The sequence below is a fragment of the Macaca fascicularis genome, chromosome 11 (assembly GCF_037993035.2).
Source record: "Macaca fascicularis isolate 582-1 chromosome 11, T2T-MFA8v1.1".
Lineage (NCBI taxonomy): Eukaryota > Metazoa > Chordata > Mammalia > Primates > Cercopithecidae > Macaca > Macaca fascicularis.
This window is the reverse complement of record NC_088385.1, coordinates 87,616,026-87,638,689: the sequence shown is the minus strand read 5'-3', so window position 1 is coordinate 87,638,689 and position 22,664 is coordinate 87,616,026. Positions and strand designations below refer to the sequence as shown.

At 35.1% G+C, this 22,664-nt stretch overlaps 1 protein-coding gene across 4 annotated transcripts in view; it reads left to right on the top strand.

The window, feature by feature from the left end:
• The window catches only part of LIN7A (lin-7 homolog A, crumbs cell polarity complex component), a 154,111-nt gene that overhangs the window by 82,492 nt on the left and 48,955 nt on the right, over positions 1-22,664 (top strand). For 2 of the 4 annotated variants that reach the window (XM_074007484.1, XM_074007483.1), the window contains 3 exons: positions 12,987-13,058; positions 13,134-13,210; positions 15,370-15,579. In XM_074007484.1, the coding sequence (XP_073863585.1) occupies positions 15,463-15,579 (117 nt within the window). In that variant the 5' untranslated portion in view covers positions 12,987-13,058; positions 13,134-13,210; positions 15,370-15,462. The remainder of the gene's footprint in view (positions 1-12,986; positions 13,059-13,133; positions 13,211-15,369; positions 15,580-22,664) is intronic. The other 2 variants (XM_045366612.2, XM_005571635.5) reach the window with 1 other exon arrangement.

The following is a 22,664-nucleotide window of genomic DNA, read 5'->3' as shown; positions in this document are numbered from 1 at the left end:
CAGTAGGTAGAATATTGTACAACTCTCCGTGAACCTAGCACTAAAATTTTTAAAAAATCTTCCTATGACTTAAACACACATATAAAATTGTATAATGTAGGCTCTTTCTTGTCTGGTTTAACTCAAAAGAATTATTTTGAGATTATCTATGTTGTTGCATGAGTCAATAGATAATTTGTTTTTATTGCTGAGTAGTAGTCCATTATATAAATATACCACAGTTTGCTTATTCATTCACCCACTAATGGGCATTTGGGCCACATATTGTCTCTCCACAGGGGATGTAGATTGCTTCTTTGCTCATCTCTTGCCCTTATTATTGGCACACACTGAGCTGCCAAAACTCTACCAAAGGGGCACTATACCAATATCTATCAACATTGGAAATGCATATACTTTTGACTCAGTAATTTACTTCAGTGAATTTATCGTAAAGATATGTTCTCACACTTATAAAACACAGATATTCAAGGTTATTTCTTGCAGTACAGCTTGTAAGAAAAAAAAGCACCTCATTAGAGGTGATTTTTTCAATTAGATTTTTCTCAAAATCATTAGAGAATTGATTAAATGAATTATGATGCATCCAAATTGGAGTAATATGAGGCTTTAAGTAGAATGAGCATTAATATGTACTCAAATGTCATAATTTCCAAATAGTGTAAAAAATAAAGAAAACAAAACAAAATATTAGATTATAAAAAGTATGTAATGATTGGCTTGATTTAAAAAACTAACAAAAAGATTAAAATTAAGTATGATAGATTGTTAATAGTCATGTCCTTCGGCATGGAATTATAAATCATTTTAATTTCTTGCTTATATATATCTATATTGTACATATTTTCTATAGTGTATAGGAATTACTTTTACTTTAAAATCACTTCTTAAAAATTTGGGGTTTTATTGTGTTTATTTTCCCCTAAATATAATCCATTTAAAAAGGAGTACATGTGAGTTATTTAATTTTTTTTAAAAGATGCTTTGGCTCAATAGGTTCAATATGACTAAGGCTGGGCTTATAAATTACATAAATAGATGTTGGAGCCCCTCAAAATTCTCTCATTTTCTCATTCTCAATTTCTCCTAGAGGGTAAAGTATACACAAAGGCTTCTTCTGACAAAGAAATAACCCAAAAATTATATTTTATAGCCTACATTTTCCCTCTGAGCTTTAGACCTGCATATTCAGCTGTCTACTGAACATCTCCTCCTAGAGATCACAAGATGATTCACACAACATTGTCTGAAATCAAGCTTCTTAACCCACATCTTTTACCATACCATCAAACTGGACCTCTTCCTATCTTTTGTAACCTGAGCCTACCATCATCAAATTACATTGTTTGCTCCCTAATTATACTCACTGTTGTTAACATCTCTCACCTCCCAAACTATAAGTCTTGTTTTTAACCTTAATTCATTTATGATGCAGTATTAGTTGTGTGTCAAATATTATATGGAACACACTTAAGCTAGAAATTTATTTATTGTTTATCTGAAATTCTAATTTAATTGGGCATCCTGTATTTTTATTGCTACATCTGGCAACCTTATTATTAGCTATAAAAATTTTAATTCAATCAACTGAATAATCAGGTTGGCTTATTTACTGAGTTAAATTTTTTCCTCAGCGTTCATTTGATTAGCTGATATGACTGCTATGACAATGACAATGTATCCCTAATTGTTCCTAGATAATATATTCACCTGATAAAGACTTATATTAAAAAGTAAACCTTATTTTACAACCCTGGCAAACTTTTAAGTACACTAGTAAATTTCAAGTCTGCTGAGCCAATATCTAAGCACTTCGCAATCCTTCATAAAGTTTCACATCAACATAATCCAGACAATAAAAATTAAGGCGTATTTGAATCCCCAAACCTTGTTTGAATTTTACCCAAAATAAGCAAATAAAGATCATTTAGTCACTTTGAATGGTGTTATGCTAATTGAAAATGACATCTTTCCAAAATTTTGCTCAGGCATTTCCTGTCACAGGGGATTCTGGCTGTGTAACAAGGACAAGACAGGGAACAGCTGCCTTAAGGGAATTCTTATTTGAACAACTAAAAAAAAAAAAAAGAAAGAAATTTCTTCTTGGTGGCTTGGCCACCTGCCATCTAGAGTAGAAACACCCTGTTATTTGTGATCTCATTTTTTTCCTTGAAGTTATTAAATGATTTGTACAAGTTATTTAATGTGAACTACTTTATTAAAGTTATATACATTAAGAGCCACCAGGAAATATAAACCAATTATAAAAATAAGTAGGGAAATTAAAAGTTAATAGCATAGCTTTAAAATTATAGTCATTCTTCAGTGTCATAGTTTCACAATTATTCTGCTTTTATATAATAGAATAATTAGTTCTGAAACTATAAATTTGAGCAAAGTATATTCTATTTACTTTGGAAAATTAAGTGTGTGGCATAGTCATTTTAATTCACCTAAAACAAGTGATATAAATAGCTTCTGGACATTTGAAAATTGGTAGAGACTTTTGAGGACTGTGCTATATTATGTACCTGTAGTCCTGATGCCTCCCTACTGAGCTCCCACAAAACCAGAATCAAATAAAAGGATGTGCTATTTACTGTCAGGAACAAGGAGACATTTAATCCTCTCTGTTAAGTGTTTCTAGAATACCATCCTAGAGGGTCTCCCCATCCTTTACTCATCATTTAAGAGGTAGACTGTTGGAGACGTTTCTCATGTGTCCTTCTCATTAAACTTAATCTATAAACATCATTTCAGAAAAAGGCCCAGTTTCTTTGTAACTTGACTAGGCAGATGGTTAGATATTTAAGGCCATCACTGTGTCCAGAATCCTTCTCATCTTCATCTAATCTGAGCATTGGAGATGACTTGCAACTTGAGACTACATTTTTCTTCAATCTGGTAATACCATTTTCACAGAAATTGGTTTTAAGACATGAGATTGATTATAAATTATGAATAATTTCAATTTGACTTTTCTATATCTGCAGTCTAGTTAATGTCCTTTAAAGCAAATCATAAATGGCATGTATCACATTGAAGCAAAATGTCTGAGTCATGTAGCTGAGCTCAGAAATATGCTTGTGGGCTGTAAGAAGTAGACATGAGGTTTCAGTGCTATTAAGATGGTATTCTATCCAGGCGCCCAGTAGTGCTCAAATCCTCTTTTGCATTCCGTCCTTCCTTCTCAGGGATTACTGCCAAAGGAAGCCAGGTACAAGGGCCATAACCAAATGGGAAACAAAGTACCACTTTGTTATCAGCATGGAAAGCACCCAGATCTTCTCTAGTGAAGCTTTTTCTGATAAAATATAGATTGGAGAATGAAGACTGGGCCCAGATGCCTAAGTAAACCATATGTTTTACTCCACTTTGAATCTAAGATACCTGGCTTGGCCTAGAAGGTGGAATATAAAATGAGAAGACTAACTATGTCAGCTCCAAGCAGGTACCCCCACCTAAGTTCTTGTGACATGGATACAGAAAGAGAAGAAGATGTATCTCACAGCAGCCAACCTTTGAGGGACACTATCAATACCACTAGTAAAGCCATGACCTTGTACAGTTCCTGCGTGCTGATCAGTCACATGGGCAGATCTTCCTTCCAGAAGGATATTGGGGCAACTAATAAGCAGATGTGCAGAGGCTAAAATGTGTGCCAGTGGGCAAGAAATGTTTAATCCCAAAGTATCACGTTTGCATCACATTTGTTTTCAATCGTCAGATTCAGTGGAGTTTTTGTTTTGTTTTGTTTTAGTTATAAGTAATGCCATCCTATTAATAACTTGGCTGTCAGATACATCTTGTCAGGATACAGATATATCTTGACTGAAGTAGTAGGTTCTAGAGGTAGTAGTAGGCTCTAGAGTAGGCTCTAGAGGTAGGCTGATTTTGTTTCTTGAAGACAATAGTGATATATTAATGAGTGTTAACTGAAGTTTCTTCTTCGGTGCCAAAAGGAAGCACTTTGTAGCCAAAGGCACTTAACATTGCAACAGCATGGTTTAAAATACCAATGAAAGTAATGGAGCTAACAGCCTAAACGAAAGTATTATATGTCCTTTGTATGTCCTTTGTGACTAAAAACTGGAGAGTTCATTTGTTTTTCTTCCTTGTTTGAGGACTTACGGAGTATTTCACACGGCACAGTTACCACTGAACCTAGGAGGAATGCTTCCTCTCCAAGACCTTGACCTATTCCTAGAGTTTGTCAACTGGTAAAACCAGTTTGCCACATTTATTTGACCAGTGATACTATCAAATGTCTTCTTTAGTGGTGGAGCCCTCTTTTATAACTCATTTCGGCCTAATAAAGATGTTGTCCTTTGCTTCTTTATACCTGTCAGTATTTTTTCTTGTCTGAGGAGTGGTATGTTTTCATCAAAGTTGACGGCTGCAGAGAAATGTAGAAAGATAGTATTCTGAAAATTCTGTCCTTGGATTTTCACTGGATCGATTTGAGCCATGATGATCTTACTGTAGTAGACATGACTTGTAAACAGTCTGTACCATTGCCATTTCTTTTTTCTTTTTTCTTTGTTTTGCAAGAAATGGCTGGCCCCAGGCAATGAATTCCATACCCTAAATTTTTTAGTTTATAGGAATTCTAACACTACAGTTTTTAACAATATTTTCCACAGTTACAAAAGCATATAGAAAAGATACATAAAAGCTATATAGACAGCTATAGCTTTAAATGTATAAAACTTATATGTGACTGCCAGGTTTTCAAAATGAAAGGAGAAAAGACAATAAATAGATATTTTTAAAACATATCTTCCTTAGTAGATGAATCAGTTATTTTCACAAAACTTCCTAAAATAAGCAGACCAAGTTGTTGGTGACTTAAACTCTATTTCTATTTTATTCTAGTCATATCAAGTACAGTATGCACATTTACATCAGGGCACTTAATTTTGCAGGTATGGACTCCATTCTACTGAATGCAATTAATCAAATGATCCACAAATTCATTTTAGATACCTCCCTTGGCCTAAAATCTGCTTTCAAGAAGCCTGCAGTATTATTATATTATGATAAATACATTATGGCTTAATATTATGAATGTTGTCCAACTACCCAGGTAGCCTATAATTGTAAAAGAATGTGGGGAGCTAAATTTTTATTTTTAATGTAATGAAGATTTTAAAATATTTTAAAGTCAGATACCATACCAAATAATTTTTCTTTATTCAACTCATCTGAGATTCCCAATCAGAAAAATAAAGAAATTCATAAAAAAACTATAGATAGTTATAGATATTAATCTTAATTTTTACATTTTTTTCTTATTAAAAAAACATTCTTACTTGCTTTTTAAGAAAAGCCATACACTTAACAAGGCTTAATGCACACTCCAATGTGCTAAGATTTAGACCTCATCATTTTCCCATGTGGCCTTTCATTTGCTCTGATAATACCTATTAGATGTCTTTTCACTTTTTTCCCTCTTGAGATAACTTAGTCTAATGTCATTTTGTTGTTGAAGCATTTACTTTTTTTTTCCCAGTCACTGTTAGAGAGGGGTTTATATGATGCTAATTGTAATTCTAGACATTTTAGTATCCAACCCATCTATAATGAGGCACTACAAAATCTCTGGAGCATCCTATGTTTTAAAGAGATGTTCTTATCCATTAAATATATCCACTGTTTTCCACGCTTATAAACTTTGTGGAATGAGGATGAATGTCATGTTTTTATTATATGAAATACATCCTTAGATATATATGTCTTTATGTTTCAAACCCCTACTTTTAGCTTCCGAAATCATGATTAAGTTTCTGAATATTTTCATCTCTTTAAAATATTTCCTGCTTTCGGGCCGGGCGCGGTGGCTCACGCCTGTAATCCCAGCACTTTGGGAGGCCGAGGCGGGCGGATTATGAGGTCGGGAGGTCGAGACCATCCTGGCTAACACGGTGAAACCCCGTCTCTACTAAAAATGCAAAAAAATTAGCCGGGCGTGGCAGCGGGCGCCTGTAGTCCCAGCTACTGGGGAAGCTGAGGCAGGAGAATGGTGTGAACCCGGGAGGCGGAGCTTGCAGTGAGCCGAGATCGCGCCACTGCACTCCAGCCTGGGCGACATAGCGAGACTCCGTCTCAAAAGAGAAAAAAAAAAAAAAAAAAAAAAAAATTTCCTGCTTTCCTATGTCTTAAAAAATATTTTTTGCTTTTTAAAAAGTCAGTTTTTCAAAGTATAATTTATAGACAGCAATAGTTGTACTTTTGTGTGTTGTTCTAAGAGCTGTAATAATCACATACGATCATGTGATCGTTACATGATCATGAATATATAGAACAGTTCCAACATTCCCAAAAATGTAATCATACTTGGTAATCTGTTGGTCCTCACCCTTAACCTCTGGCAGCCTTTGATCTGCTTTCTGTCCCTATTGTTTTGTCTTTTTCACAGTGTCACATAAAATCATTATAATATCTGGCTTTTTTTTTTTTTTTTTTTTTTGCTTAGCAACATGCATTTGAGATTCATCTACACTGCTGTATATATGAGTAGTTGTTCCTTTTTAAATAAATTTTGTAGAGATGGGGTCTCACTATGCTGCCAAGGCTTGTCTAGAACACCTGGGCTCAAGTGATCCTCCTGCCTCAGGCTCCCAAGATGCTAAGATTACAGGTGTGAGCCACTGTGCCCAGCCAGTTGTTCCTTTTTAATGCCAAGGAGTCCACTGTATGGCTATACCACCAGTTAATTATTCATTCACACCTGAAGGTTATTTGGGTTGTTTTCAGTTTGTGCCAGTTATGAGTAAAGTTGCTATAAGTATTTCCATATTTGTTTTGTATTGTTTTGTATGCAAGATAAATAACTTTTTATTTATCTTGGATAAAGAGCTAGAAGCAGATGAGTGGATCTTACAGTAAATATGGGTTAAATCTAGCAGGAAACTGTTACTCTGTTTTCTCAAATGACTGTACCATTTTGTATTTCCACTGGCAATGTTCAAGAGTTCTAGTTCTTCAGCAGGGCACAGTGGCTCATGCCTGTAATCCCAGAACTTTGGGAAGCCAAGGCAGTCGGATCACTTGAGGTCAGGAGTTCGAGACGAGCCTGAACAATATGTTGAAACCCCATCTCTATTTAAAATACAAAAAAAAAAAATTAGCTGGGTGTGGTGGTGGACGGCTGTAAGCTACTCAGGAGGCTAAGGCAGCAGAATTGCTTGAATCTGGGAGGCAGAAATTGCAGTGAGTTGAGATAGTGCCACTGCACTCCAGCCTGGGTGACAAAGTGAGACTCCGTCTCAAAAAAAGAAACAAAATTCTAGTTCTTCAACATTCTCACCTACACTAGATGTTGTCAGTATGTTTTTTTAACCTACACATTCTAATAAGTGTGTAGGTGTGTCTAAGTATGGTTTCAATTTGAATTTTCCCAAGTGATTAATGATGTTGAGTATCTTTTCATATTTGCTACCCATATATCTTCCATGATAATGTACCTGTTCAAATATTTGACCCATTTTTAATTGTGTTGTTTACTTTTTGGTTTTTTTTTTTTTTTTGAGACGGAGTCTCGCTCTGTCGCCCAGGCTGGAGTGCAGTGGCCGGATCTCAGCTCACTGCAAGCTCCGCCTCCCGGGTTCACGCCATTCTCCTGCCTCAGCCTCCCGAGTAGCTGGGACTACAGGCGCCTGCCACCTCGCCCGGCTAGTTTTTTGTATTTTTTTAGTAGAGACGGGGTTTCACCTGTTAGCCAGGATGGTCTCGATCTCCCGACCTCGTGATCCGCCCGTCTCGGCCTCCCAAAGTGCTGGGATTACAGGCTTGAGCCACCGCGCCCGGCCTACTTTTTGGTTTTTGACAGTTCTTTATAGATTCTGGATATGAGGCCTTTTATCAGATATATGTTTTGCAAACATTTTCTGCCAGTTGGCTTGTCTTTTCATTTTTTTAACGGTGTTTTTTTAAAGTTTCTTTTTCTTTTTTTTTTTACTATGATTTTAGGCTATCTTCTTGGTTTGTAGGCCCTCATATTAACCAATTTGTACTAATTTCTGATTGGCAAAATTATAAGTTTCAGAATTGGAAGGAACAGAAGAAAAGAGACCCTAAAGATAGCATAGTTCTATGTAACATTTACTTGAGGAATATAGCAATCAGGAACTTTTTTGGCAGAAAGTCCAACTGTAGTGGCTTAAACAAGAATGCTTTTCTTCGTTATAAGAAATTCAGAGATAGGCAGGTGTTTGCATGCATTTAGAAGTTCCATGTAATCAGAACTGACATCCCTACACTTCCTTGGTCCTTCTCTCTGAAGTTGAAGGTTACCACTACAGCTGATAATATCCACACACAAGACAAGAAGTAGAAGACAGAGAAAAGACAGCACTTTCACCATGAGAGCAACACTTTCCTAGCAGCTTCTCACCTGCTTCCAATTGAATTGTCATTGGACAGAAGTGTGTCATACGATCAGGCAATACTGGGAGAAGGGGATTGAAACTGGGGATTGTGTGAGATGAGTCCATCCAGTGTCTGCCTCAGCAGAAAGTTTTAAATAACATCAAAATACAAAAGGCAATAAACCTCTGCTATAAAAGTAGAAGAAAGAACAATCAAAATCTAGCTTTAAATTCAAGGTTTTTAAAAACTTGCTGCTGGCTAAGCAACTAAATTCTAATGGCACTTTTCCAATTGCATCTTGTGTATGTATATAATAGTAATAATAGAAATAATAGCAGCTATTAGAATGAAAGCATAATAAGAATAATGGGTTGTGGTTTATGAAGTCACATACTTTATCTTCTTTGATTGCCTCTTTGAATATAGTCTTTTACATAATAGACAACTAAGGTACACAGATAGTAGGTTACTTAAAGTCACGTAGAAAAGAGATCCAGAATGAGAAACTCACAATAAAGGCTGTCATCTCTAACCTACCTTTCTGTACCAATTAGGGTTTTCAAGATCAAGAAGAACTATACAATGTAAAGTTTATATTGTGGTAATGTTTGCATGACCTGTGTATGTAAACTTGGTAAATAAATTAAAGTGAAGCTTGGACTTCATTTATACTTGTTATTCTCTCAGGGATAAAGTTTCCATCCAGAAAAAGTATTCTGTTTTCATTTAAATACAAAGAAAAATAAAATGGAAATTTTTCACTTAAAAAACTGAAAACAGCCCTTCTATAGTGAAAATTAATATTGTTTCAAACATTAATTAAAAACAACCATTATTTTTTACTTTCATAATTTAGCCCAGGTGCCTAACACATTGACTAGAATTGCTCCTAAATGAATGTTAGCTGAACAAATGAATAAATGAACTTTCTGAACCAACTCACTATAATTTTATTGCTTTTTTTAAGTTAATATATCTTGTTCAATTTTCAGTAGCTTGGAATAAGTTCTAAACATGCAAAATGCTATTGAATCTATGCGATTTATTCAAGGTTAGGAAATTACTAATGCTAAAATATAAAGTAAAACCCTTATGAGTTTCTATCAGTTATTTGGCTTACACTAGGAACTAAACCCATTTTACCAATGAAATGTGCTTACAAATGCTGTAGCTGAAATTTATCATACATTCTGGGACCCAAAGGATTCAGGAGTCTATAAGTCCCACTAATAAGCCTCTCATTAAAGGACATTTCTCTTTTCCCTTTAAGAACTCTCTCAGGGTATCTGGTAAAATACTCCGGCTTTCCATGACAACTTTCTTCAAAATTTTACAAATACTTTAAAAATTGTCTTTGAAAAGTAAGACAGGCGTGGATATATTTTGTGCCTTAGGAAATGAGAGGCTAAGGAAGTTCATAAGGTGACACAGCTAATGGAAATAGAATTAAGATCTCCAGGATTTGATCTGACTGTACAACCAGATCATGTCCTCTTCAGCTCACTTTTGAAAACCAGCTAATCAGAATCTATTGTGTTTTGTAGGAAAAAAAAAAAAAAAAAAGACTGGCAATTATATTGAATTCATTCCATTAAATCTTCATATATCATCATCATAAAGGAAGATTAAAATGATATTTCACTCTGGACTAATGAATTTATTGGTTTCAGAATTGTTGCATCGTATAGTTGCAGCCATCACTTGTTTAATTGTATCCACTATATAAAACCTAGATTCCTTTATTCAAAATACAAAGAAATGCTTGTAACAACTGTAAGTTTTTGTTCACACTGATGCTGCCAAAATAGTAGCGATCTGATGCTGTTTTAATATAAGAAAGTCTGACATGGTTGAAAGAGGAAAGATTTTGAAGGGAGATAGAGATGAGGTGCTGCACCAAATCTGCAACAGATTAGCTGTGTGGTCTTCGGTATGTTCCTCCCTCTGGGATTCAGTGTCTTTGTGTGTAGAGGGCCCAAATCATAAGTTAAGAGAATTAACTGAGCTCATAGATATAAAATGCTTAGTATTACATTTGGTCCATGGTGATTTCTCATGAAATACGTACCAGAATTATGGTAATTTACTCCAATAAATATTTATTGAATGTTTTACAATTGCCTTTACTCGGTGCTATCCAAGTGTGTTTTTACAGCTTACTAATCATTACATATAAGAAGAAAAGGTATAGCTTAATTCCTTAGATCAGAATTTATCAATCTCAGCACTATTGATATTTTGGCAGATAATTCTTTGTTGTGTGAGGCTTCACTGTGCACTGTAGTAATTTAGCAGCATCCCTGGACACCACATGCTAGATGCAGTAGCATCCCACCCCTACCCATTTATGATAACCAAAAATGCCTCCAGATGCTGCCAAATGTCTCCTGGAGGGCAACATTGTCCTCAGTTGAGAACTACAGCCCTTGATCAATTATATGTAAAGAGTGTTCACAAACTGCTCGTCCTAGGAGATTTTCCCCAAAAGATCCATGGTCAAATAAGACGAGAAACATGAAATGCCAACAGCAGCATAACAATGATAGCTAATTTTTGGAAACACACTACACATGGCAAACTGTTCTTATTTATTCCTCATAACAGACCTAGAAGTTACTTAATATTTTAAGGCACATTTTTAAAATGAGTAAATTGAGGATCAGAGAAAGTAAGTAACTGACAAACATGATACAATTTAATTGCACAGCTGGGGTTTGCTTCCAAGCCATCAGAGTCTGTGAAATTATCTACTATACAGTATTGATCCTTGACTATCCCACTTTTTAATTCAAAATCAATTTGGGATCTTAAGGCTAATTATTCTTAATTTGTGATATTTATTAGGTTACAGGTATTTACTTTATCTCCAGCACTTACAAAATTACCTTTTGTTTTAATCAATTGATGACAGTAGTCCAATTATTTGCTAAATGATTGTCTTCATAAACATCCTTGGGTGCAGGCAAAGTCACTTTCCCTGGCAATGTTAACCAAAATAACTTCAAACAAATTCAGATGGCCAGGAACTATGGAAGGAGAGACTCACTCTGCTTGAGGGAGGCAGAAAACATTTAATAGAGGAGACAATATTTGAATTTGACCTTTTATCATCATATTAAATTTGGATGAATAAGAGTCTGCCAGGTGGAAGGGCATTCCTAGCAGAGTAAACGGCATTTGCTGAGACCTGGGTAACTTGGAGAGTTCGGTGTGTCTTGAGGAATGGTGGGGGTGGAGAAAAGAAAACAGGAAAATAGAACTAGAGAGAAGACTGAGTTCTGCATTATTATCTGTGGTTTGACTCCTGTAGGTATTTGCCCTAATCACCTTTGCAGTAAGGGCAGCAGACAGCCAAGAGCACAGTAGGGACATGGTCGGGTAGGTACTTGATGATCACCAAAGTGTGTATTGTTTGATGGCAGGGAGACCCAATTAAGACACTAATGCAATGCTTTCAGCGAGAGGTAATGAGCTAGGGTGGAATGAAGGGTCAGATTTGAGAGAGTTTATTACAAGAGAAGCAGGGCAGGGAAAATCTTCCTCTGAAATGGGCTATTAGAGCAAATAAGTAGAATTTATTTTTGGAAAGGCTGTCTCTATGAAATAAAATAATGCATTTCCAAGGAAATAACCTGGAAGTATGTTTAGCAGCTGTTCAGGTAACCTGGAGAATTTGCAGTAACATATCTCAGATTCCACAAATGATCTTCTGGAAACTTGTTCCTGTCCCCATTCAGATTTCCCATAGAAATTGAACGCCTCATAATTGTTAGGTGGAGATTCAGAGCTAAAAGTTAGATTCTGAATTGCGCTGTTCCCTTTTTAGTACAGACTACTTTGTCAATTTCCTTCTAACCATGTCACCTGGGAAAGATGAGTCAGCCTTAGTGGCGCTTCAACCAAATGTATCTGAGAAATTATGAGCCAGTCAAAAATGTAGGGAAGAGATTAGTCCCAGACCCTCAATAAATAGTTGTTGAATGGGTGAATTAATCAAATGTTGAATTCACTTATTTCATTTTTGACTTAAGCATGTAAAATAAGATTAATAGAAAGGAAGAAAAAAAAACCTTTAAACTTTCAATTGCAGTTTTTCCCTTTTCTTTTTTACTGAAATAGCTAATGGATCACTCCCCAAAAATACTCTAGCCTAGTACCAAATGGACTTTTATTGCTATGCATTATGGAATAAATTTTTATGTTTACTATTTAAATCCAAAATGAACATATAGTCCAACACATTTAACCTTGTTACTTTTTTCCAAACATTTTCCTCAAGGTATCCTTTAAGGTTTTTTTCTGTACTTTGTTTACGATTAAGCAATTTATTTTTACCATGGATACAAAGATTTTATAATCCCATCCCTGGCAGTTTACAAGAAACAATTTTTTTCTACTACATTTTAATGATTTCTGTAATTGTATCTAAAATCACAATGAGTAATAATATCCTCTGTTTAAGGAGTGCTATTAGGTACATTCCTAATCATCAGACCTATTTTATTTTGAGATAGAGAAGTTTTTTCCTACAATGAAAATGTAATTTTCTTTCTGCAATAAAAGAATTATTATTCTTAATGTTCTTACACATTCTTCTTTTTATGTGAACATTTTAGGTGTATCAATATATGCATGAAACGATAACTGTTAATGGCTGTCCTGAATTCCGTGCGAGGGCAACAGCAAAGGTAAGGCTTGAGTAACTTTAAAAATATACCTGACTCCAGTTATCTAGTAATTGATTGTGCGCGTGTGTGTTTCAGGTATTCTCGTGTGTACACTGTAAGAGAATTTAGACATCAGTGGCAGCCCAGAGTCTAGAACCAGTACTACTTCTCAGGTAAAAATCCTAATGGAAAATTGAACGTTTCTGCTGCTTCTGTAGCTTAAGAAAGGAGAATGATTTCATTAAACTCACTTAATGTCCATTTGGCACAAGCAAATCTACTGGTTCATTGTGGGAAATACTATATGATTTTCTGACACATTCTTCTGATCCGAAAGAACCTGTATCGTATTCAGTGCATGAAGATTTATTTGCACCGGTCTAAAGATTTGATCTCAATTAGACAGGAAAAGAATTCACCTGACACCCACTGATCTAGGATACTTCTATGTATTCAGCTGAGCAGTGGGTAACTTGCTGAAAGGGTGTGGCATTGACCTATAGAAGAGGCCTGTCACCTTTTGTGGTAGTGACCACATCTGCCCTTTAAAAACTCAAATCCAGAGATTGTAGAGACCCTACTAATGGAAATGTTATACCAAGAGGATGGTGAAATTATCAGGAAAATAGGCCATTAGGAAATACCAATTTTAAACTAAAATCACTGATGCAGCTCTTCTTTTACAAACACACAAATGTTATAATAGAAACATGACTTGCTTTTAAAAATACTTTATTTTTCTAACAATGTATAAGAAATAACCATTGAAAATGATTAGAATTTTCCATTTAATTCCTTTGTGTTACATCAACGCTTGTTTAGTTTCTCTCTTGAGTTTTTAGTTTTTACTCTGTAACTGAACACTGTAGATTTGTAAGGTTTTTTTGTTTTGTTTTGTTTTGTTTTGTTTAAACTCAGGGGGAAAAAAAGGGTGTTATTATCATTATGTCATGCTTTGCTTGTACTGAAGTGGAACACACACAGAAAAATGATCCCTACGTGGTTTAATTAAGGGGAAAGTGAATTGTGTAGTGTTTTACCATTCTCATTTCTTATTCATGTAGAACAGCAGGATAGCAGCATAATGTTGCAATAGCACAATATTTTCTGGTTGTTTCTGGGCTGTCTGCATTGCATCCATGTCAGCCATTAAAATCTATGCATGACAATGAGGTTTGCATGAGCAAATGCATGTAGCTAAAAAGAAGCCATTGTTTTCATGTCATTCACTACGTTTCACTAAATGCAGACAGTAGCGTAATGCTAAATTGATGTGATAATGCTGTGTGTGGAAAAGAATGTACAGTTGTTGGGAATAAATATTTTCACAGTCTTGAGTAAGTCACTTTATAGTAGGCATCTAATCAACTGTGGTCAAGGTGAATTAATAAAAGTGAAAAATAAGCAGGCAGGGAATCATTTCTTGATAGAAACTACCTAAATGCTGTTATTTTATTTCTATGGGGTTAGAGGGAACTAATGGTAAGTTGTTTTCCTAAACTCATTTAATGAAATCAGTACATGAATTTTAAAACATATTATGTCCATATTAAATGGTGTTTTGTATATCTAGGCCTAAAACCATTGACTATTCATATTGCCTATTTTGTTATAATAATTGAAATATTAATGTATAATATAGGAAGCAAAATCCTGTTCCTGATAAGATTTCTCAGTATGGAATAATAGTAAGGAATATTGGTATAAACTAACAATAATCTGTTTGAATCTATTATTTTATTTTAGTTTTCATTCTCTTTAAGGCATCCTTAATTTTTTAAAAAAGTTAAATTTGCTAAGCTTTTGGGTTGGCAATAGCAAGATTACATATGTATTCAAAAGTATGTATACATATAAGTGCTCTTCAATTTATTAAAAAAAAACTTATGAACTTTTATGTAGAAGCACCAGATTAGACTGTGTGTCATACAAAAGAGTGCAAGACATTGTCTCTGCTCTTAAGGTGCTCATAGTCAACATATGTATAAAACAATTATAATATAGATAATACCTATAACAAAGTTATTTGGACTCCAGGAATAGGAAGAATTGCATCTAACCAAGGTAACTGGAAAAGATTTTTATGAAAACAGGAAAATTTTGTCATACCAGATAAGACTTAGGAAGCTGGAAATAGATGAGTGGGACTTTACCAAAGAAAGAAATCCTAGATGGCATCTAAATGAAGAAAGGCCTCTGCTTTTTGTGTTCTTTCTTTCACAGGAGAATACTATAAAAATATGAGAAGTTGCCTGAGCTACCCACTGCAAAGCATATGATTAGCCTTATTTCCCTCATTTTATTACCAAAAGACTGTCTTTTTTTTTTTCAGGCAACAGTTGCAGCTTTTGCAGCTAGCGAAGGCCACTCCCACCCTCGAGTAGTTGAACTGCCAAAGACTGATGAAGGCCTTGGTTTTAACGTGATGGGAGGAAAAGAGCAAAATTCCCCCATTTATATCTCTCGCATCATTCCTGGAGGGGTCGCTGAAAGACACGGAGGCCTCAAAAGAGGAGACCAGCTGCTATCAGTGAACGGAGTGGTATGTTTATAAAATAACCAGAGATTTTCTCCTTAAGCACATTCTTTTTTTTTTTTTCCTCTGCTATTACTGAAGTCAATGTTGAAATCCTAGAACAAATATTAATTTTATGTCTAACCAGCTTTCTAAACATTGATGGATATTAAACCTATAAAAGCTGTAATATAATTTTTATGTCTCATTTCATTATGTTCAGTTATGATAAATATCAACGAGTTGAAAAAACATCCCAGGAAATTAATCCAACTAGCAGACTTTCTTCCCATAATACTCCAAGTAACATTTACAAGAACAGAGTAATTTCGAGATACTTTTTATCCTAAGTTACTATAAGCATATACATACATTTTAAGAATAAAGACATAACTCCTTACTTTGTAATGTGTGTGGGTTTTTCATTTTAATTACAGAGGAAGGGTAATTTTAATGTTTATATAATAATAACACATATGAAAAAGGCTAATGCACTCAAAATTCTTTTTTTTTTTTTTTTTTTTTTTTTGAGACGGAGTCTTGCTCTGTCACCCAGGCTGGAGAGCAGTGGCACCATGTCAGCTCACTGCAAGCTCCGCCTCCCAGGTTCACACCATTCTTCTGCCTCAGCCTCCCAAGTAGCTGGGACTACAGGTGCCCGCCACCATGCCTAGCTAATACTTGTATTTTTAGTAGAGATGGAGTTTCACCATGCTAGCCAGGATGGTCTCAATCTCCTGATCTCATGATCCGCCCGCCTCAGCCTCCCAAAGTACTGGGATTACTGGCGTGAGCAACCATGCCTGGCCCCAAAATTATTAAAGCCAGATCTACAGCTATAGTATAATAAAAACATATTAGCCTTTCTCCAAAAAAGAGTTTGATTAAATTACCTATTCATAATATATGCTTTCGTTTTTAAATGAAATTAGAGTAAATTAAAATATCTAACATTTTAAAGTAAAAGTATGATTATACATTTTCTCATAACTTATATTCTCTGGATGCCACCACTTCCACTTATAATAAGGGGTTGCTAAAGAAATCGCTTCCTATGAAATGAACAATTTTTTCCCTATAACTTCCACTTATATTAAACATAAATTACCTAAAAGCATACATTTCAGAAATATAAACAGAAACTTATCAATGTTACCTTTTATTAACCTAAGATCTTTTTTCTAAGAACTTAAAGATTTTAATATATAAACTAGATTTCAGTTATTTGTGACCAGATTGATTTATGCTTGGAACACAATATCCAAAATCAAATGCAATTGGAACATGATATTTTATTGGTAACTGTGTAATTAAATTCTTCTGTATTCATATATTGAATTTTATTCATTTGTTTTCTATTTTTAGACTGACTAGTAGTTTCATGGAACCCAAAACTATTCCTTCAACTCTGCTGTCCTCTAATGTATATAAAAAATCTCAACCCATGAATATTTTATATCACTTCAGCATTCCAATAACTATTTAGTTTTTTCTATGTAATAATGTTTTGAGATAAGCTTTTTATTGACCTTTAGATAACTTTGAGTTTTTCAAATCATGTTTCAAGTGATAATTTCAGAGTCTAACTTTCTGGTAGAGGACTCTAGAACTAGGTCACACAATTGTGTCACACAGAGGCTTATGCCCCAGAGTATGAACTTGCAATTTCTCTGAATAGATTATATAAATCAAATAAGGTATAGATTTAAAAACAGTATAAAACATTTAAAAACTCAAAATATATTAACAGTAATTATAATTGCGTAAAGTAACAATAAATATATATATAAAATAAATTTAATACATGGTTGACTTTGAACTATAAGGGAGCTAAACAGACTTTGTTTAACATAAACATTTGCAGGGAACAATTTTTAGGCATGTCATAATTACCCATTCCTTGCAATGAAGTTTTGATATACCTGGGAGGTGGCAGTTACCTTATCTGGAATCAAACACATAAGGTTCTACAACTCAATAGTCATATTATTATGGATTAGTATCCCCTAAACTTGAATTCCCTTATATGAAAAAAGGGAATAGTAACTAATTTGAAAGGGCTCTGATGAAGAATAAAATGAGGCAAAATGTCTGTTAAGAGCTATCCTGTGTTAATTTGCTCATACAAACCTTTGACAGGTAAATGTGGCTACTGGTGAAGGTTGAGGTTGGTGAGGATTAACAACCTCCCAGTGATACTGCTTTTGCTAGTTAGGTTAAAAGTAAGTCTTATGGCAAATTCTGCTACATATATAGGTATATGTTAGCAAACATTTATTAGCAACAAGGCAGTGTTCGACTCACAACCCCTTCCATAAATTTGATAAATCCCCAGGTCTCTGTCCATTTAGGTGTTCTAATCATAACCTTAGAAATGAGACAACTTTGTTACCCTTATATTCAACATCAGATAATCAGAAATCCTATTAGACTGACAGCTGAAAATAGGGTAGTTTAGTGATCAAACTTTGGTCATTAATCCTATGGTATAGGCCATGGGCCTCCATAAGATTTTTATATCCTCTTCATGCAAAGGTGAGGAATGTCTCCAAGATTGTAATATCCCACATATATTTAAATCTCTCATTTTACCAGTTAAGTTCCATTTATAACATTTACCTTGCTTAGTTAATGGGCCACTAATTTCATCAAAGAAAATATATTTCTGACATATTCTTGCTAATAAGTAAAGCATCATTTTTTCACTGAAGTAGGTGCAATAGCTGCTCGTATAGTGGCCACCTCTAGAGTATTACTTTTCCAATATAATGCTGGCTAACTACCCTAGACTGGTTTATTAAGCTCCTAAATTTGAAGGTTAAAGTATTACACATTCATATAGTCAAACTATATATTATAAACTAACTGTTTTATATTGTTTAAAAGTAAGTTATATGCTCTTTAACAATGCCTAATATTGACCAGGTGTTCATCAAAAAGCAATTTTCTGTAAATTGACTTCATGACCCAGTGACTTGTTCATAGTCACACAAATAATAGTTAATCCAATTCTAGAACTCTGGGCTTCTAACAGACACTGAGCCCAGAGGTTTTATCAGTGTAAATAATTCTAGGCAGGTAACAATATTTAATGAAAAAGAAATACTCTGTAATGGAAAGGCCAAAAAAAAGAAAAGATTAGCAAATGATCGAATGATTTGTATTTCTGCCTTTAAATAAGGTGCCATTTCAGGAGATTAAATATGGAAGATTTTCAGAACATGCCATTCTAAACTGAGAAATGTTGAAAGGAAGTGCTTTGGAGGGCTAAAGCAAACCTTAACTACTTTAGTATAAGTTCCCTGAAAAAAATTTCTGCCCTATTTAAAAAGTAAAGAAATTATTCCATGGACATTTAAACATCTGAAAAGACATCTGATGTGATGTCCTGCTTATCTTTGATTGTTTGTCTAATTTTATATTTTGTCTGCATTTAGAAAAAGGATATGTCACGGGTCTGCTTAAATATATATATATAATTATATACATATATATGTATATGATTTTATATATATATACACACACACAGAGAACTATTTTTTTTATTTTATTTATTTTTTTTTAATTTATTTATTATTATTATACTTTAAGTTGTAGGGTACATGTGCATAACGTGCAGGTTTGTTACATATGTATACTTGTGCCATGTTGCTGTGCTGCACCCATCAACTCGTCATTTACATCAGGTATAACTCCCAATGCAATCCCTCCCCCCTCCCCCCTCCCCATGATAGGCCCCGGTGTGTGATGTTCCCCTTCCTGAGTCCGAGTGATCTCATTGTTCAGTTCCCACCTATGAGTGAGAACATGCGGTGTTTGGTTTTCTGTTCTTGTGATAGTTTGCTAAGAATGATGGATTCCAGCTGCATCCAAGTCCCTACAAAGGACTCAAACTCATCCTTTTTTATGGCTGCATAGTATTCCATGGTGTATATGTGCCACATTTTCTTAATCCAATCTGTCACTGATGGACATTTGGGTTGATTCCAAGTCTTTGCTATTGTGAATAGTGCTGCAATAAACATACGTGTGCATGTGTCTTTATAGCAGCATGATTTATAATCCTTTGGGTATATACCCAGTAATGGGATGGCTGGGTCATATGGTACATCTAGTTCTAGATCCTTGAGGAATCGCCATACTGTTTTCCATAATGGTTGAACTAGTTTACAATCCCACCAACAGTGTAAAAGTGTTCCTATTTCTCCACATCCTCTCCAGCACCTGTTGTTTCCTGACTTTTTAATGATTGCCATTCTAACTGGTGTGAGATGGTATCTCATTGTGGTTTTGATTTGCATTTCTCTGATGGCCAGTGATGATGAGCATTTTTTCATGTGTCTGTTGGCTGTATGAATGTCTTCTTTTGAGAAATGTCTGTTCATGTCCTTTGCCCACTTTTTGATGGGGTTGTTTGTTTTTTTCTTGTAAATTTGTTTGAGTTCTTTGTAGGTTCTGGATATTAGCCCTTTGTCAGATGAGTAGATTGCAAAAATTTTTTCCCATTCTGTAGGTTGCCTGTTCACTCTGATGGTAGTGTCTTTTGCTGTGCAGAAGCTCTTTAGTTTAATGAGATCCCATTTGTCAATTTTCGCTTTTGCTGCCGTTGCTTTTGGTGTTTTAGACATGAAATCTTTGCCCATGCCTATGTCCTGAATGGTACTACCTAGGTTTTCCTCTAGGATTTTTATGGTATTAGGTCTAACATTTAAGTCTCTAATCCATCTGGAATTAATTTTCGTATAAGGAGTAAGGAAAGGATCCAGTTTCAGCTTTCTACTTATGGCTAGCCAATTTTCCCAGCACCATTTATTAAATAGGGAATCCTTTCCCCATTTCTTGTTTCTCTCAGGTTTGTCAAAGATCAAATGGCTGTAGATGTGTGGTATTATTTCTGAGGACTCTGTTCTGTTCCATTGGTCTATATCTCTGTTTTGGTACCAGTACCATGCTGTTTTGGTTACTGTAGCCTTGTAGTATAGTTTGAAGTCAGGTAGCGTGATGCCTCCAGCTTTGTTCTTTTGACTTAGGATTGTCTTGGAGATGCGGGCTCTTTTTTGGTTCCATATGAACTTTAAAGCAGTTTTTTCCAATTCTGTGAAGAAACTCATTGGTAGCTTGATGGGGATGGCATTGAATCTATAAATTACCTTGGGCAGTATGGCCATTTTCACGATATTGATTCTTCCTCCAGCGCAAAGAAACTAAAAATCTTGAAAAAAAAGTGGAAGAATTGATGGCTAGAGTAATTAATGCAGAGAAGGTCCTAAACGAAATGAAAGAGATGAAAACCATGACACGAGAAATACGTGACAAATGCACAAGCTTCAGTAACCGACTCGATCAACTGGAAGAAAGAGTATCAGCGATTGAGGATCAAATGAATGAAATGAAGTGAGAAGAGAAACCAAAAGAAAAAAGAAGAAAAAGAAATGAACAAAGCCTGCAAGAAGTATGGGATTATGTAAAAAGACCAAATCTACGTCTGATTGGGGTGCCTGAAAGTGAGGGGGAAAATGGAACCAAGTTGGAAAACACTCTTCAGGATATCATCCAGGAGAACTTCCCCAACCTAGTAGGGCAGGCCAACATTCAAATCCAGGAAATACAGAGAACGCCACAAAGATACTCCTCGAGAAGAGCAACTCCAAGACACATAATTGCCAGATTCACCAAAGTTGAAATGAAGGAAAAAATCTTAAGGGCAGCCAGAGAGAAAGGTCGGGTTACCCACAAAGGGAAGCCCATCAGACTAACAGCAGATCTCTCAGCAGAAACTCTACAAGCCAGAAGAGAGTGGGGGCCAATATTCAACATTCTTAAAGAAAAGAATTTTAAACCCAGAATTTCATATCCAGCCAAACTAAGTTTCATAAGTGAAGGAGAAATAAAATCCTTTACAGATAAGCAAATGCTTAGAGATTTTGTCACCACTAGGCCTGCCTTACAAGAGACCCTGAAGGAAGCACTCAACATGGAAAGGAACAACCGGTACCAGCCATTGCAAAAACATGCCAAAATGTAAAGACCATTGAGGCTAGGAAGAAACTGCATCAACTAATGAGCAAAATAACCAGTTAATATCACACAGAGAACTATTAACATGAAATGTTAGGTTATGAAGTGTGATGGAAAGGTGGGAAAATCAATAAATAAAAATAAAGACAAAATACAGCAATTGAACAATTGATTTTTTCCTCCGAGCTTCTTAGAAGTCAAAACAGATGGAAACTCATGTCAGCTCAGCAATCACTGGGAGAGAAAATTTTTTCTATCGCTAGGCACCAAGAGAAATTTCCCATGGGAATGTTACAAATGAGACATTGAATCACCTAATACAATTCCACAGAAAACACAGAGGCCTTTGGTGTATGGCTACTTCTTATGTCAGTCCTCAGTGAAACCTTACAGCTGAATGCTGAATTAAAATTTAACATTAATAGGAGGTCAAAATGTTACAGTAAGAATTTATACCTTTCTAATGATCTCCTTTTCACCCTTTTATGCTCAGGAGACTTCATGACCTTGAGCATAAATAAGAGACTTCATGACCCAGTGACTTGTTCATAGTCACACAAATAATAGTTAATCCAATTCTAGAACTCTGGGCTTTTCTCTGCAATTTTGAGAGAGGACTCAAGGACTGTTTATAAGGGTTGCAGCCAACAACCCTTGGAGCCAGTGGCAACAGTAAATATATTTAGTGATAGAGTCAGGATATGAAAGTCTCAATAGAATGGTACAATAGGCCTATTTTAATAAGAATCTTCATGAAGTCCTGCTCCTGTGCCCCAAAAAACTAGCTACATATATGCAGAAACAGGGAGGAATAGCTAAATATCAAAGCCTGGGGAAAAAATATTAGGGAATTTCAATGTTGATTTCAAGAGGAATATAAAGCAAGTTGAGGGAGGGGGGCAAAAAATAATGTGATTATAGGGGCTATGATATAAATATCTTATATAGAACACAGAAAGCGATTGGTGCAGCTCTTGAGAGTGCTGTTCGTACGTTCGTTCTTTCTTTCTTTCTTTCTTTCTTTCTTTCTTTCTTTCTTTCTCTTTCTTTTCTTTCCTTTCTTCCTTTCTTCCTTCCTTTCTTCTTTCCTTCCT